General features: G+C 43.8%; 1 protein-coding gene across 1 annotated transcript in view; it reads right to left on the bottom strand.

The window, feature by feature from the left end:
- Positions 1-15,425, bottom strand: part of ST7L (suppression of tumorigenicity 7 like) — a 31,742-nt gene extending 16,317 nt beyond the window's left edge. Inside the window, 8 exon segments of the mRNA XM_048827081.2 lie at positions 897-994; positions 1,731-1,885; positions 2,703-2,781; positions 5,898-6,013; positions 6,794-6,848; positions 7,746-7,908; positions 9,622-9,704; positions 15,206-15,425. Of these exon segments, the coding sequence (XP_048683038.1) occupies positions 897-994; positions 1,731-1,885; positions 2,703-2,781; positions 5,898-6,013; positions 6,794-6,848; positions 7,746-7,908; positions 9,622-9,704; positions 15,206-15,410 (954 nt within the window). The 5' untranslated portion in view covers positions 15,411-15,425.
- Positions 15,426-16,743: the final 1,318 nt, after the last annotated feature.

Below are 16,743 nucleotides of genomic sequence, written 5' to 3'. Positions count from 1 at the left end.
AATGTAGCCAAATAAGATGTGTCTGGTATTTGTGCTTCAAATTATTCAAGGTCACAAAAGCCCAAAGAAATCAGCTTTTCTGTGGAAATCCAGAAAAAAAAAGTTGATAAATAACCCATTTTAGGCCTTGTAATTCTTCCTGCCAATGCAACAGACACACTTACTTATATTCAATCTGTTAATCAAAGCAAGTAACCATAAATTGTTCCAAAATGCAATATCAGAACTGTATTCATTTTCCAGTGTTGTTTAGGTCACTGTTTCACATCCTTAATAAATTATCAGCTCTGAGCTGCTAACCCAAACCAGATGATAAATCTAATCACATTGTCCAATAAATTCAGCAAGGCATTTAGATAAAATAGAGTACATAAATATTCAATGCAATGGTTTCAAGAACTTAATATAATGACTGATGTTCCTTTTCATCCTTTACTTCTTCCCACCTCTCTCTGCCCCCCACCACCAAAGAGACCACAACAATTTTTTCTACATTCATCTGCTCAGTACACTTGTTTCCCAGGTGTTCACACAATGTGCTCCCCGCCTGACTTGGCTAGCTGCACAAAGTAGTTGGTTTGATCTATAATACATGCCTGTGTAAAAATAACTTACCATCCACCTTGGGCAAGTGAAAGAAATAAAGTGCCATAGTACGAAGCATATAGTTTAGCTACTTTAACAAGTTAATCATCAAGCCAAACAAAAGGGGAAATGGAAGGTAAAACTCTAAATACATTAGCCAAATTATGTACATATATACTTCACAGACACCAAAAACTAAAATTTTGTTGAAAACATTCGTATCTCACTATGAAACTCAGTCATAACCTAATTGTTCCATCCCCTCCACTGTGGTTACCCAAGTTGTTTACGTTTTATTTAAAATGACTTACATCTCTCATCATTTTTACTGCTTCTTTTATTCTTCCAAGTTTTCTTGCACACATGGCTAGTCTCCTTTTCACGTAAACCAACACATTGGTGTCTCTTCCTGAGTAACAAAATAAAACAATCTCCATTCTAAAAACTCACTTTCAATCTTTATTATGTTAAGATATGCTTAGTTGCAGAAAGGGAGTAATAAAAAAGGGCTGCGGGATGTGTTGTGGACATCTCTCTAATAGAGTGCCTAAAATGGCATGAGATGACATTATTCTCCAAGAGAGAATGCACACCACCCTTTCCCTAACCAGCAGCAGAGAGAAGTAGTAAGAGTATGGAATAATCACCTATACCTTCCCAGCCCAAATTCTGGCAGTGGTCCACCAAGACCAAACCCAGCAATTCACTTCAGTTTGGTTCCCAGTCATCATATGGCAAGAACTTTTGAGTTTCTTTCCATCTGTTGGGTGGGATAAAACTAGTGGTGAACTGCACCATTAACGCTTACTAATCCTTCTATTATTCCCCACCACCAGAGTATCAGATCAAGACATTAAGATATACTGCCACATGTTTGCAGAGGCCCACCAAGGCAGAGTGACATACGCTACTGTGATGACTACACGCTCTATCTGCTTTTTTATAGACTTACTCATATGAAGACCATATAAAATTCATACAGCATATCATGCTAAAGTGTAATTACAGAATAAGTACTAACAGCGATTCTCCTTATCTGGGTTTGGTGTTTCAACTGCTACCCTAAAAACAATCACATTTCTTTCATTTTGCTTTTGTGCTCAAACAGAAAAATCTGTTTAACTAGTCAGTGCCAAGGTGCTTACTAAGCTGCGCTTCATGCTGGGAGTTTTGGGGATGGCAGTGCTGAGATTTTCTGAAAACTGTTTCTCCTGCTTTTAGCGCCTGCTTAAAATACTTCTCAGCATCTGTAATAGTTGTTGCTTCTTCCTCGGCTAGGAGAACATATGCAGTGGCACAACTGTAATGGAAACAAAAACAAGAAAGCCACAAACTACTCAGACGGAAGTCAGTTGTAAGGATTTTTTGCACAAGAAAGTAACGGCATCAAAGGTATCTACAGGTTTTGTCCTGTATGTAGTACTTGAACGTTTATGAAAACCCATTACTAATGAATAAAAATTAAGTATGTAAGAATCCTTATCAAACACCCAGTGAAATACATGGTACCTAGCAGAGTATTCACTGGACTACAGTCAAGTGACAAGTGCTAGGAAAACAGAAGCCTTTACAGTTTTAAGAACTTAAGGTAAATGTCTCAAATGGAAAAATAAGTTTGTTGCAGCAAGGAAAATTATTTTCTCAAAAACAATGAAAAGGTAGTGTGACAATGTCGAAAATGGTTCTTTGTGGCCATGAAATCTGTAAGTCTGATTACAACGTTATTGGGAATCAGTAATGATATTGCAATAACAAGACTGCATATGAAGACTTACTTTGTTTCACCTCAAAATAAGTTTTTTCTCCTTGTGTACGTTATTTCTAGTGACCCAAAGACAGAAATGGCACAAATCAAACTAATGTACTCTTTTTAAAAATTAAAAGATACGCAGGTCAAAAGCTATCTTTTAATCAAACCTGAGCTAAGTGCTGCAAAGTACTCCGATAGCCACATTTATTTCTAATTGATGCATACAGGAAAACCCTCACACTATTCGAAGACATTCCTTCTTGCTAATTCTAAATTTAAACAAAAAGTGACAGTGTGTCCTGGGTAAAGCACTTTGTTTTTTTTATGCCAGAACTTAGATTTATGTTTATATTAATTTCAAACTTACTCATTATTTAACTCTAAAGCTTGATACGCTGCTTTGATTCGGGCTTGAGGGTTTCTCTCTCGCCATGCCTTCTGCATAACTGTTGGAAAAATGTTTTAAAACAGATCATGAACAGAAATGCTTATGTATGAAATATACAGTTAACCATCCATGAAAACTAGAGCTTTTTAAGAAGTTAACACTTAGGTTATTTATACATCAGCTCCACTTGACCAACAATCATTTGTACTCTGAGCTTGACTCTATTCTTCCCTCAGATGCATGCAGCAAAAGGAGATTTAAATCCTGAGGAAATCCTTCCACCACCAACAGAATATTATGACACATCTGATTAGATTACAAATTCCACTTAAAATGGGAATATCTGCAAGGAGATTATTCATTGTTCATTTAAAACCCATTTTACATGCAAATCACATAGTTCCTGTGCACATACAGACTGGTGCACAACTACTCGATTGGTGCACACTGTTTGACAGCGGCCCTGGCACAGTCCTGCATGAAATCCGAGTTTTTGTTTTTTATTGACAATACTTTTCTTTTAAGGAAAGACATAATAAAAAAAATTATTGTTCTGGTGCAGTTTTGTGGTGTTAAATCCTTGAGTAAGTGCCTTCTCAAAGCTGTTATTTAACAGATTATACACGGTTAAGCAATCCCTTTTAAAGTTTGGGTTAGAAAGCAAGAGCAAATTCGAGTGGCATAACATGTTACAGCCAATTCAAAATATACTGTTACTGTTTATCATCTTGTTGAAAGGTGCTACGAAGCAGCTAAAAATACACACAGATCAGAACATGCTCTTTATCTAAACTATGTTTGAATCTAGGAGGTTTGTCTGAATTCTAATTTTCTGCAAAAGAATTACAGCAAGAGGAGGAGTGGGAAGAGAACCAATTCAGCACAGCACATCTCTGGACAACATCAGCCCGCATTATGAAAAAAATGGAACCCAAATTTAAGAGCCCACTTTACCCAAAAGAAGGGCAATGTTCTTACCACTACCATTTCCTAGGCAGAATTAGAGTCTTCACACCCAACAGCATTTCTGAAAAGACTCCAAAACTGTTGGTTCATGGAACTGAATATCTGGCCTCGCTCAAGTTTGATAAGAAAAACTGGAGAATCTATACATGTTTCTTTTGGAACAAAAACTGCAACTGTCCAGTAAGAATAATGTGGAAAATATTTGAGTTTTCCTTTGGAAACAAAATATTAGTCTTGGCTTAAAAGACGAGACAATATACTCCATTTGTGCAATAAAAATACATTCCTCATATCAAACATGTCACCAGCTAGCTGACAGCTAACGCTTCCTGAACTTGACAAATTGATAAGAGTTAGCACCTCATCTGACAATAGCCAGGTAGGGCATACTAACTGTACAAAAATGTTGTAACATTACAATACACTTAAAGAGACATGACTGTTCATTAGTTATGGCCCCAACTGTGAACTTCTTTAAAGACATTAAACTAGTGGAGAACACAGTCCAGGTTTTAAAAATATATAATTAGGAAAAAACAATCCTGTAATGCCTAGTTTATGCATTATCCTACAATATTTGGTTTTCTAGATGCACAGCAAACCGAGACAACACAAGATCTCCCTTTTCACCAAACTGTGAAGCACTGTTTACCTCCATGATGTTGTAAATGTAATCAAAGGGAAAGTCCTGTGGGCTAGTTTAATAAGAAACTGATTGAAGACAAACAAGGAAAGATGTTATTTTCAAACTTCTGAAATGTATTACAAACAACAAAGTAAACAAAAACAAGAGTCTCTCACCATATCCCTTAACAAATGTAATTCTGCAATCTATACTAAAACACCAACAAAGTTGCAACCATAGCTCTATTATATGACAAGAGTTTTAGTCCTGTATTCTGGATGCCAAACCATCTTGAGCTGAAAACTCATCAGATCTCAAGCTAAGCAGGGTTGGACACAGCCTGTTCAATGGGAGAACTCCAAGGAATGTCTAGATCAGAGGTTCTCAAACCGTGGTCCATGAGCTCCATTCAGGTGGTCCACGGATAGTTCCCTCTAAGGTGCGTGCCTGGGCAGTCACACACAAGAGAATGAAGGGCGACCCACCTAATTAGTGAAGCCGCGCAGGCATGGCTCCACTAATTAGGTTCCTGGACCCTGGAGAAGACGCACATGTAAGTTGAAGTGGTGGCCTGGGGGAAAAAGAGGGTTGGTGGGAGGGGACAGTGGGGTGAGAAGAGGGGGTGGGGGGAATTTGGGATGTGCAGGGCTGTGGCAGAGAGAGAAAGAGGCGACTTTCCCCAGCTCCAGGGCTGCGGCGGCTGGGGAGAGATGGCCCTCCTTCCCAGCCCCAGCTAGAGAGGGCACATCCATTGCATTAGAAAGGGAAGACTACTGATATTAAAATATGAGTTGTGTGCTTTTATCTGTAGAACAAAAAAACGTTAATTATTATGTTTTAATATAGCGCTTTCATCCAAAGCGCTTTACAATAGTTAGCTAACGGTACAAACAACATTTGGAAAGATCATTAAGTGATCTGCCGAGACCCTCAGCAATTTTCAAGTGGTTTGTGAAAAAAAAAGTTTGAGAACCACTGATCTAGGTGATGCAGGAAGCAGGCGCTCTTCTTTCTGAGTCAGTATTGAACTAATGACCAACCACAGTACCGAGGGCAGAAAGCTGCTGAGGGGACCATTTTTCAGGAGACCAAACTACAATACTAAGCATGTCGTAGAGTCTAAAGCACCTTTTGCAAAAGCAGGAACATTTTCACAACTTACTATTTCATATACGCAACACACTGTCTTTAGTGTGTCTTTCATCCAAGGTTCTGAGCATTTAGGCAAACATGAAGCCTCATCATACTCCTGTAAGTTACTTTAGCATTATCCCCATTTTATAGATGGGCAAACTGAGCCACAAGACAGGAAGTAACTTGCTCATAGTTACAAAGTGAGTCAATGGCAGAGTTTAGGAATCACTTTAAGCCTCTAGACTGCACTCCCTATAGAACTCAGAAGTGTATCACTAAACATATATTTTGTACTCCCTAAATTGCTGAATTATGCACTTATTGCTTTATAGGTTTCCAGTCAGTAGTCGGGATCACCTTAGGGTGAATATTTCCAATACACTTTAGATATTTCAACCATTCCATATTTCACACATACATCCCTGTTTTCATGCAGAAATAGCTAGTACCTGTATCTGAAGGACGAAGAGAGTCTGTGTCACATGTGAAAAAGGTCTGATGATCCTGAGCAGACAAATTCATGTCGTAGTATGTAAGCGGTTCCTTCCCAGTCACCCACGTGTACCTTTAGCAAAAGGCAAGAAAAGTCTCAAAACGTGTTGGTAACAGCTGTTACAGTGGGATGTCTGATGTCTTCAGAAACAGGGGCTAGTACTGAAGGATCATTTGTTACCTGCATTTTCTAATCATAAGATTGCAACACCAGTGTTCTGTACAGGTTGCCAGATGGCTTCCTGGTGATAAGGCAATGCATGAATTTTTAACCTAAAAGCCAAAATGGTTTGGCAACTGCCTGTTTGAGAAATGCCTCTATCCCTGTGCAACAGGGTCAGAGTTATGGACAACGACAATGCTGAAGCTGAAACCACCGCTCTATAAAGGGAGTGTGGGGTTCCACTAGGGCGTTCTATATGACAGACTCTACTTCGGAACTCACTCCTCAAGATTTGGAATGAAATAGCCCAAATCTGTCAGCTTTCAGGGCATGCTGCAAAGCTCAAATCTTTACAAGTTTGCAGATATTTTAGAATTTTGGAGAAAGAGGGTTGCGATGAGCACTGGAACAGCTGTTTCTTTGCTTTGGGGAAGCTACAGAGTTACTTTGTTTACAAGAATATTTGAATTTCTAATATGGGATGAAGGTGCCTAGAGCTCTGGAGAGATATTTTTTAAGTGTAGGACTGGTATAAATCCCAACAATTACCCATGATGCTCTTTGGATCTCACTATTATTTCCAAGAAGTGCAAGGATGAGAGCTCTGGCAACAAGTTAAAAAGGTGTGTGTAGGCTCTAAGTTCATTTCAACAATTGCTTGTTATACTGAAAATAAAATGAAATTAATACCTGCTATATTCTGCTCCTCTGAAAAGATTAAGAGGGTTTCTCCATACTTTGCACTCTGCAAAATGAAAGAGCACTACTTCAAATCTGAATAAAGTTCCAAAATCACTCTCCTTATAGTGTGTATGGGTAAGACCCATTGTTTCATGTTCTCTGTGTATATAAAATCGTCTTACTGTATTTTCCACTGCATGCATCTGATCAAGTGGGCTGCAGCCCACGAAAGCTTATGCTCAAATAAATTTGTTAGTCTCTAAGGTGCCACAAGTACTCCTGTTCTTTTTGTGGATACGGAACACGGCTGCTACTCTGAAAATTAATCCCTTGTCTTTAAACAGCTACAGCCCTTTCTGTAAAATCCACATAACTTCAATTCATTCCCTGATCACTTCCTGCTGGACATGACTTGTGCAAAGCCAGAGGTTTCCAGCATTCCTGTCATACAAAAGCACTTGGGAAGAAGGTTAAACACTGTACGAGAATAACCGGAGCAATGCTCAAATTGTGTAATTTTGGAGCCTGCAAACCATAAAATGTTGGTGTCTGCAAAAGCCTGGTATTACTGGGACAATTCAGTGGTGTGTTTCAGTCTATTTTTTGCATTCAAGCTGTGTATTAATCTCTTGACTTAAACTCTTATTTCTAATCATTATGTAACATACTAGGCAATACATAGGTTCCTTCTTTCAGCAGTTCTAACAAATGCAATGGTATTCACAAAGCAATTCCGGATTTTACTTCACTGATTTCCATCATCATTTCTCTTCACTTCTGCAACTCTCTCGTACTGATGGTCCCAAATGAGAGAACATCTTTCTCTGATTGTTTCTATAGGCACTAACGTGAAGCCAAGACCATTCTAAAGACAGAAATCCAACTAGTTTGAACAAATCTTTCTGGGTTTAGGGGAGACACTTAACATGTCTCTGCAAAGCCAAAAGTTAGAAGGAATTACCTGACAAATTCTGCCTGTTTGTCTCGTTTTCTCCGTTGTTGTCTGAAAAACCTGGCACTGGAGGACTATTCTCTACTCCTCCAATGAGCGGCCTCAAATGGCTCACAGACACCTGCTCAATGAAAGAGGTGCCATGTTTTTGGAAGTACCACCATTCGAATATCTGCAATGGGAACAAGAGAAATATTGCACCCAAGTGTTTCACTGGACAACAAGTTTCCAGTATTCACAATAGACATGAAACAATAATGTGAGCCATGTGGACACCCCTTTGCAACTGATTACAGACACTATTTATCTATATAAAATATTGTTAATTTTTATATCTCCTTCCACTAAACAAGAGAGACATGGGGCTCTCCATACACTGAAGGAAGAAAAAACATTACGAAATTTGTCAGATTTTAGCCTAATAATGGATCATCATCCACAAAAGTATGCTAACTTCTGAAGCAATTACAGCAAATAAGGTGTCTGGATCCTGCAGCCCTTACTTTAGCACATAGCCAAAGGGACTTACCCCTGGAAGTAAGGACTACATGACTGGGCCTAGCTTTGGGTTTCATTCTTCCAAATTCACTTTTTTTGCCCATTTTGTATCACCTGCAATATGCTTTGTTGATAGCCTGTGAGAGTCCAGGGAGGGAAGTCATTTAGTTCATTTATGAGATGCTGAAGGTTAAGAGTGTTATTTCTTTCCTCTTTCCTCCTGTAGGCCTTATGAGGCATTTATATGTAATGATCTCCGGGAGTTTCAGTAGAGGACCACCCTAGACCAATTCATCTGGGTATTTCCATCAGCATGAAGAAAGAAGTCACATTTGAATACACGGCATTCCTATTGTGCAATGTTGCAATAACTCATCCATTTTAAATGTCAACAAAAAAATCCACTTTTTTCTTTAAAGCGGGGATTTTTCTGTATCTTAATTATGTAAAATGACTAGGGCAAACAACATCATCCATCTCCTTCTTAAACAGCTCTTCCCAAATCCCCCATTCAGTACTCACAAACCACATTCTTCCTGCAGCGATGGTAAACAAATTGCTTCCTTCACATTAAAAAAAGATTTTTCTTTTCTTTTAACTTTAGCCACACAAAATGTCTGCTAAACACAGCTTCAGCATATTCTGGTAACTGTGTGTGATGTCTGACAGTGAAAGAATGTTCCTAAAGGCCCTTATCCTGCAACCAGATCTGCCCACACAGATCTGACTGCAGGATCAGAGCCTGATATCTCAGACGGCTCAAGATCTATCAGAGTTCAGCAAGAATAATTTCTTTTATAGCCCAAACCCTCTCCCACACGAGCCTCTCTTTAGATGTAACTTTTTAGTGAACTCAGTGCTCGTGAAACATCCAGAAAAGCTTTCACCCCCCAAGGCAGTCAATTTGTCCAAAGAACACGTGCAATGTGGCAGCAGTGCAAGCCTTCTCTGCGCGCACCACCCACGACTTGAAGGGACCGCTTCCAACGGTGAGAGAGGTGGTCAGTTTTCGTGGTCTGGCTGCTGCGACGGCCAATCAGAGAGTGCCAGTTGTGGCAGTGGCTTTGTAATGCAAACTATCCATTGGGAAAGGGACTGAGTTTCCCTCTTTAAAACACAGGAAATTATGTGCTATTTTGAAGGTTGAGATTCAATTAGCACAAAATTCAGGAAATTCAGAGTTAAGGTTGTTGTGGGAATCATAGCTATACCCTCTTCGGGTAACAATGGATAGAGTCCTGTGTACCAGAAACTACTGAGGCACCTTCGTTTCTTTTACAGTATAAGGACACCACCTAGAGACTGGTCAGAGAACAGGAGGGTTTCTTGCATCCTCACTTTAACAAGAGACATGCAAAAGCTCTCGTGAGAAGAGGAATCTACTTACAAATATCAGTCCAGATATAAGAGATGAAGTCCCTGTAAGTGCAACGTAGAATTTTGGAGTCAAAGTGCTTAAGAACACAGTCACTGTTAAGAGGGAAGAACAGCACAGTCAATAGGCAGAACTAGAAAATTCCAAATATGTTTGAAAGCAACATAAACCACCATATATAGCGCACTACACACACACACACACACCCAAAATTGCTTAGGTTTTGCAAGGGCCTTGGTAGTTTCACAGATGGAAGAGTACAGCAAGCAGAAAGATGTTAGTTAAAAGAAGATACTGTATCAAATACAGCTTGTGTTTGTAACCAGAACGATTCTATACAAATCCTTTGACCAGACAGCAAAATTGTAATGCTCTCACTACACCAACGGATCTTAACAGTTGCATGATTATTGAATGAGTAAATAATTTTGACAGACCATATGTTTTATTGTAATTTAGAAGTGAGCTATATTATTTTGATACAAGTTTCTATTAAGTCTTAGCAAGTAAAATGATCAGAAGTTCTGTTTTAAAAAGGCACATAGAATCAATAATCAATCAACAATAAATAGGTGCTGCTAGATCCCAAATATTAAAAAAGGCACAACAAAACAAAGAGTGCACCAAAAGTTATTATGTTCAAATACATTGTACTGTGTAGATTTACACAGACTTCCATTCCTTGGTATTTACAGAACAGAAGAAACCTCTTCAATGTTACCACCCTGAGTGAATCTCACATTTCCAAGTAAGAAAGGCATGTTTGGTCTGAGTTCTACTAATCCACTGCAGGAAGCAGTAACAGAGGAAACTGGAATCATATAGCACCACCAACTGGAGTATTACATAACAGAGATAGCCTCTGTTTCCAATGTCCAATATTTACTGCAGGCTGAGCATATGTTGAGTTTAATACTGCAGGTTGAAAATGTGCTTCTGAGAAAACCTGAAAATCTAATTTAAACAGTGGCCAACAGCTAAATGGAAAAACAGACCCAAGAAACATCCAGCTTTACCTTTGAAAAGAAACTAGTACACATGCAGGAAGAGTGACAAGAGTCATGTTGGAATCACAGCAAGGGTTGCAAGCAGAAAATGAACTCTCTGTTAGATGAGGATGCTATTACAGTAACATAGTGTAATTTCTCTAACTATCATAAAATCCTGAATTCAACTTCACACCAAAATGTTGGAATACTAATTCCTCAATAAGTAAATATGCTCCTGGGAAGAGAAGAATTCATTTTAAATAGATTAACAGACAGAAAAGCAACAATACAATCAGGGTATTTTAAAAGAGGAGGGGCAGGAAGGAAAGAACATATGTAATTTTCACTGGAAAGTCACAAGCCAGAATCAGAGTGCATAACATCAAAACTTTTTTTGCACAAATAATCCATCTTTTACAGCTGTGGAGAGAGACATTAAATATACTGACTACCTAGCCATTGGCTAAAGAAAACTGAGGCAATCATCTATTGCAGACTTTTCTGGAAGAGTTAATTTTAAGGAGCAGGTCCACCACCTTCACAGCATAAATCTGTTTAACCAGCCACTGATCCGCAGTAAAGGAGAAATAGAAGAAAGAAACATCTGATGACAGCAAGTCTGAAGCCTATGTAGTTCAGCAATAAGTGTCATGGTCTAGTGTCCCTTCAGTTTTTAAACGATACTTGTGACCACTGCAGTTTCACCAAATCTTTACCTATTTCTAGATCTTTATCTAGAAAACCATATTGTTCTCAGAAATGTGACAAAAAGACCGATTTGAACACTAGACCAAATTTGTGTTAAACTCCCACAGCTCAGAGAATCTTACAGACTCAAGAAAAATATCAATTTTCATCTCATCTTCTCACCCACCTGCAATAAAGCAGACTAAAGATCCCCTTTGTGGGACCAGCTGGGGTGTAGTGTTGAGTTATTCCAGAGCACGCCCAACCACAGGTGACATTCCAAACTGAGCTGAAATGATGGATATAAGGTAACCAGAACCTTCAAACTGACGGTGGCACAACCAAAGAACATGGCCTAACAGTCACCAGCCACCATTCCAATACCAGAACATTTGTGTTACCAAAGGGTTATCCACCATCTCCCAAATAACTCAAAACCAGGGCCAGAAGGGACATTTCCAGTTGCATCAAACAAAACATACAATATTGACAAACCGCAGAGGAAATTTTAATTTCTGAACATCTCTAGGATTTGTTGAGTGAATTTCAAAGCACTGAGCTTGAGATGCTACCCAGTATTCCATAGCCTATCATTACCTAAGGCCCAGTAAAATCCTTCTAATTGACATAGTTCATACAAAATAAACATGCCAATTAAACCATCAACCCAACTCTTCCCAGGCCAAAAGTAAACCATGGCAGTGGGAGATATTCACTTTTATTTCTTGAACTGCTTTTTACATAAGCATTGTACAAAGTATTAGAACATTTTCAAAATCTACATGAAGGTAAATGTGTCTTGTATGATAGCCACAAAAAAGAGCCAGGAAGCAGTCATCAGTGGAGGGACACAAAAACCTTGTCTACACTAACAAAAGTTACCCACTATTAAAGGATTTATGCAACAACTGCAGTTGAAACAACACTGAACACAACTTAACTGCAAGTTCAACCAAGAACAAACCACACTAAGGATAATTTTGGAAACTGAAATTGGGCATTTTTGTTAGGCAAGGCAGAAATTGGAAGTTAGTACCAGAAAGCTCTAATTCATAATGGTTAATGTTATGAGACTGTAAATATTAACAAAAGGGTGAGTGACCGCATCAAATGAATTTTGCTGAATCTGTTCCTTAGCAAGTGCCTTGTGCAATTTATTAAGGAACTCATTAGGGAAAGGCCAAGGCTTGCTGAGTTTGTTTCCAAAATTAAGGGCGACAGTAATAATTAGTATCTCTAAATAGATAGCAGCTCCAATCCATCCAAGAATTTCCAAGTATTTTACAAGTGTTATTATACAGCACTTGAAATGTTTATAAACACCAAATGTCTAGGAAGGAGCTAATACAAAAAGATGAGGCTTGAACCACACCCAACAAGAGGTGTTAAGGCACCAACCCCATTCCAGCAGCTGGAGAGCATACTGAGCTTCTTTCCAAACGCTCATACCTGCACATTCGCTCAGGAGGTTCCATCTTTGGTATCAGCCTCTGGCTAATAATTAACTAATAAACCTGAAGAGTGAAGCTTTTTCCCATTTTCCCCTGGCTCCTGGAAGACAAGAGAGCTTTCTCCCTTATCTCCACTGCTAATTGCAGCACCCTCTGTAAGATGCTGTCCAGAACCCTATAGGCTGAAATGAAACTCAGATTGGGTCAATTTCACCCAGTTTGGACATCATCAACTTGAAATGCTTTCATCTGAAGGGGAAAAAAAAGTGTGAAAGCAGTTACAATTCCTCCACCTGCCTGAGTCTCCCTGAAAATTTTGTCAGGTTGGAGTCACATATTCCAACTTTTTTAAAAAAAAATTCTTCCATGCTGATGTATGAAAGATCCACACAAAGAAAACTGTACACAAAAAGCTGCCAAATGCACAGAGTAAACACAGTAGAAAATAAGAGGAAAAGCATTGTTTCTTCTAGACTCTTTCAATTCTAGACATGTTAAATGCTACTTGAAACAATAATAGCCCTACTAAATTAATGGTCATGAAAAACGAGTCACGGACCGTGAAATCTGGTCTTTTATGTGCTTTTACCCTATACTATACAGATTTCCCGGGGTAGACCAGCATTTCTCAAACTGGGGGTCCTGACCCAAAAGGGAGTTGCAGGGGGGTCACAAAGTTATTTTAGGGAGATTGCGGTATTGCCACCCTTACTTCTGCACTGCTGCAAGAGGCAGCGCTGCCTTTCCAGCTGGGCAGCCAGAGAGCAGTGGCTGTTGGCCAGGCTCCCAGCTCAGAAGGCAGCGCCCCGCCAGCAGCAGTGCAGAAGTAAGGGTGGCACAACCCTCCCTACAATAACCTGGGGACCCCCACCAACTCCTTTTGGGTCAGGACCCCTATAATTACAACACTGTGAAATTTCAGATTTAAATAGCTGAAATCATGAAATTTATGATTTTAAAAATCCTATGACTGTGAAATTGACCAAAATGGAGGGCAACTTTGGTAGGGCCCTAATAAGGGGTAAGACATTTTTAAACAGAAGGGTTGGTGTCCTTGCAAGTATCATGCCCAAGCCAACATACAGAGCACATGAAACTAGCAGTATTTTTATTTCCAGTAGTGCCCACGTGTAATTAACAACCAGACCAAAAACTCTGAAGAACTGACAGTCTATCCTATGCTTCAGAAAAACAAAGGTCTCTTCCTGCTCCACTTTTCTGGACTACACTTGACAGTCTGCTGTAGCTGGTTTATTTATAATGAGCACTAACAAAACAAAGAACAAATCCCAATTACTTCTAGATTTTGACAAGATTAGAAGAAAAAAATTATTTCTTCCCTACCCACCCTGTTTGTTTACTATGTGCATTTGACAGTTTTGTGAACGCTACAATCAGTGTCATTACTGTCGGTGGGATCTTTCACAAATCAAGGGGTGGGGCGGTAAAAAACCATAAATGTGACTGTAAAACCATGGCAACTATCAAGCAGCCTCAGCAGGCAGGCGCAGGAGGAGCAAGCTGAGAGGAACCTGGGGCTGACATAACTTTAAAACTTACTATTATTTGGAGTTAATGACATTTCTCATGATTGGTGGCACATCAGAAACCTCTTCTGGGCCCATGGGAAATTGTGCAAAGGGGTCAGAAACCAAAAGCAACTACCTACAAGTAATATACCCTCCTGCCTACACCACAGCCACCCCTCACCCCAGGGGAACCCTCGCCCCCCAACGTGTTCCCCCAGCCCCAGGGAACCCCCGCCCCTCCCCGAGAACCCACCCCACCCGCAGGGAGCCCCCACAGCCCTAGGGATCCCTCCCCCCCCAACGTGTTCCCCCAGCCCCAGGGAACCCCCACCCCTCCCCGAGAACCCACCCCACCCGCAGGGAGCCCCCACAGCCCTAGGGATCCCTCCCCCCCCCCAACGTGTTCCCCCAGCCCCAGGGAACCCCCGCCCCTCCCCGAGAACCCACCCCACTCCCAGGGAGCCCCCACAGGCCTGGGGATCCCTCCCCCCCCCAAGTGTATCTTCAGCCCCAGGGAACCCCCACCCCACCCGCAGGGAGCCCCCACAACCCTGGGGAAACCTCCCCCCCCCCAACGTGTTCCCCCAGCCCCAGGGAACCCCCGCCCCTCCCCGAGAACCCACCCCACTCCCAGGGAGCCCCCACAGGCCTGGGGATCCCTCCTCCCCCAGTGTATCTTCAGTCCCAGGGAACCCCCACCCCACTCCCAGGGAGCCCCCACAGCCCTGGGGATCCCTCCCCCCCCCAAGTGTATCTTCAGCCCCAGGGAACCCCCACCCCACCCGCAGGGAGCCCCCACAGCCCTGGGGATCCCTCCCCCCCCAACGTGTTCCCCCAGCCCCAGGGAACCCCCGCCCCTCCCCGAGAACCCACCCCACCCGCAGGGAGCCCCCACAGCCCTGGGGAACCCCCGCCGTGTTCCCCCGGCCCCGCCTCTCACCGGCCGCCAGGTTGTCCCGGAGCCGGAGCGGGACCCGCAGCCAGTAGAGGAGCCCGAGCGCCGCCAGCAGCCCCAGCGCCCGAGCCCAGGGCCCGGCGGCCAGCCCGGCCCCCCGCCGCCGCAGCCGCTCCCACCGCCCGGGGGCGCAGGCCGAGCCCTCAGGCCGCGCCGCCGGAGCCGCCTCCCCGCTGCCGCTGTCCGCCATGGCCGCGCCGCCGGGGCCGGGGCCGGGGCCGGAGCGCAGCGCTCGGCCGCGCGCGCGGGGGCGTCCCCGCCGCAGACGGACTGGGCTGCGCGCGCGCTGCGCTCGGCGGGGTCCGCGCGCTGCGCCTGAGGCTGCGGGGTCCTCCCGGGGACTCGGGTGCATGTAGCACTGGGGTGCGTGCCCTGCTCGGGGACTGCGGGGGGGGGTGTCCTACACTCATGGGGGACGCACACAGTACTGGGGGTGCGTGCCCTGCTCGGGGACTGCGGGGGGGGGTGTCCTACACTCATGGGGGACGCACACAGTACCGGGGGTGCGTGCCCTGCTCGGGGACTGTGTGTGTGTGGGGGGGTGTCCTACACTCATGGGGGACGCACACAGTACCGGGGGTGCGTGCCCTGCTCGGGGACTGTGTGTGTGGGGGGGTGTCCTACACTCATGGGGGACGCACACAGTACTGGGGGTGCGTGCCCTGCTCGGGGACTGTGTGTGTGTGGCGGTGTCCTACACTCATGGGGGACGCACACAGTACTGGGGGTGCGTGCCCTGCTCGGGGACTGCGGGGGGGGGGGTGTCCTACACTCATGGGGGACGCACACAGTACTGGGGGTGCGTGCCCTGCTCGGGGACTGCGGGGGGGGGTGTCCTACACTCATGGGGGACGCACACAGTACCGGGGGTGCGTGCCCTGCTCGGGGACTGGGCGGGGGGGGGTGTCCTACACTCATGGGGGACGCACACAGTACCGGGGGTGCGTGCCCTGCTCGGGGACTGCGGGGGGGGGTGTCCTACACTCATGGGGGACGCACACAGTACTGGGGGTGCGTGCCCTGCTCGGGGACTGTGTGTGTGGGGGGGTGTCCTACACTCATGGGGGACGCACACAGTACCGGGGGTGCGTGCCCCGCTCTGGGGATTTTGGGGTGCATGTCCCACACTAGAAATTTGAGGGGTACCCAATACGAAGGGCCTGCCTTCCCGTACGGCCCGGGGATGAGGCTTGGCTGTGTCAGTGTCAGGCCCAGGGCTCACCCCTCTGGCGTGCGTGGGGCCCCTCCACGCAGTACATTCAGTCACGTTCCCACCTCCCCTTTGCAGCCCGGAAGGCAGAACCGCTCCATATGCCCTTCCCCTGCCTCCAGGAGCTGGGGCTTTAAGAGCCGCGGCACCCAACAGTGCGGAACGCGCCACGCACCAAAGTCATCGCACCCATAGAGGGCGGGGCTGATCCACTGCCCAAGACCGAGATGGCGCCTATTAGCGTCAATGAGAACTACCGGGGCCCACGATTGCCCTCAAACAAGATGGCGCCGGCAGCGCTTCCGGCCCGGCA

This window comes from Caretta caretta, chromosome 21 (genome assembly GCF_965140235.1).
Source record: "Caretta caretta isolate rCarCar2 chromosome 21, rCarCar1.hap1, whole genome shotgun sequence".
Taxonomy (NCBI): domain Eukaryota; kingdom Metazoa; phylum Chordata; order Testudines; family Cheloniidae; genus Caretta; species Caretta caretta.
Note: the sequence above shows the minus strand (reverse complement) of the source record. Positions and strands in the feature narration are given on the sequence as shown.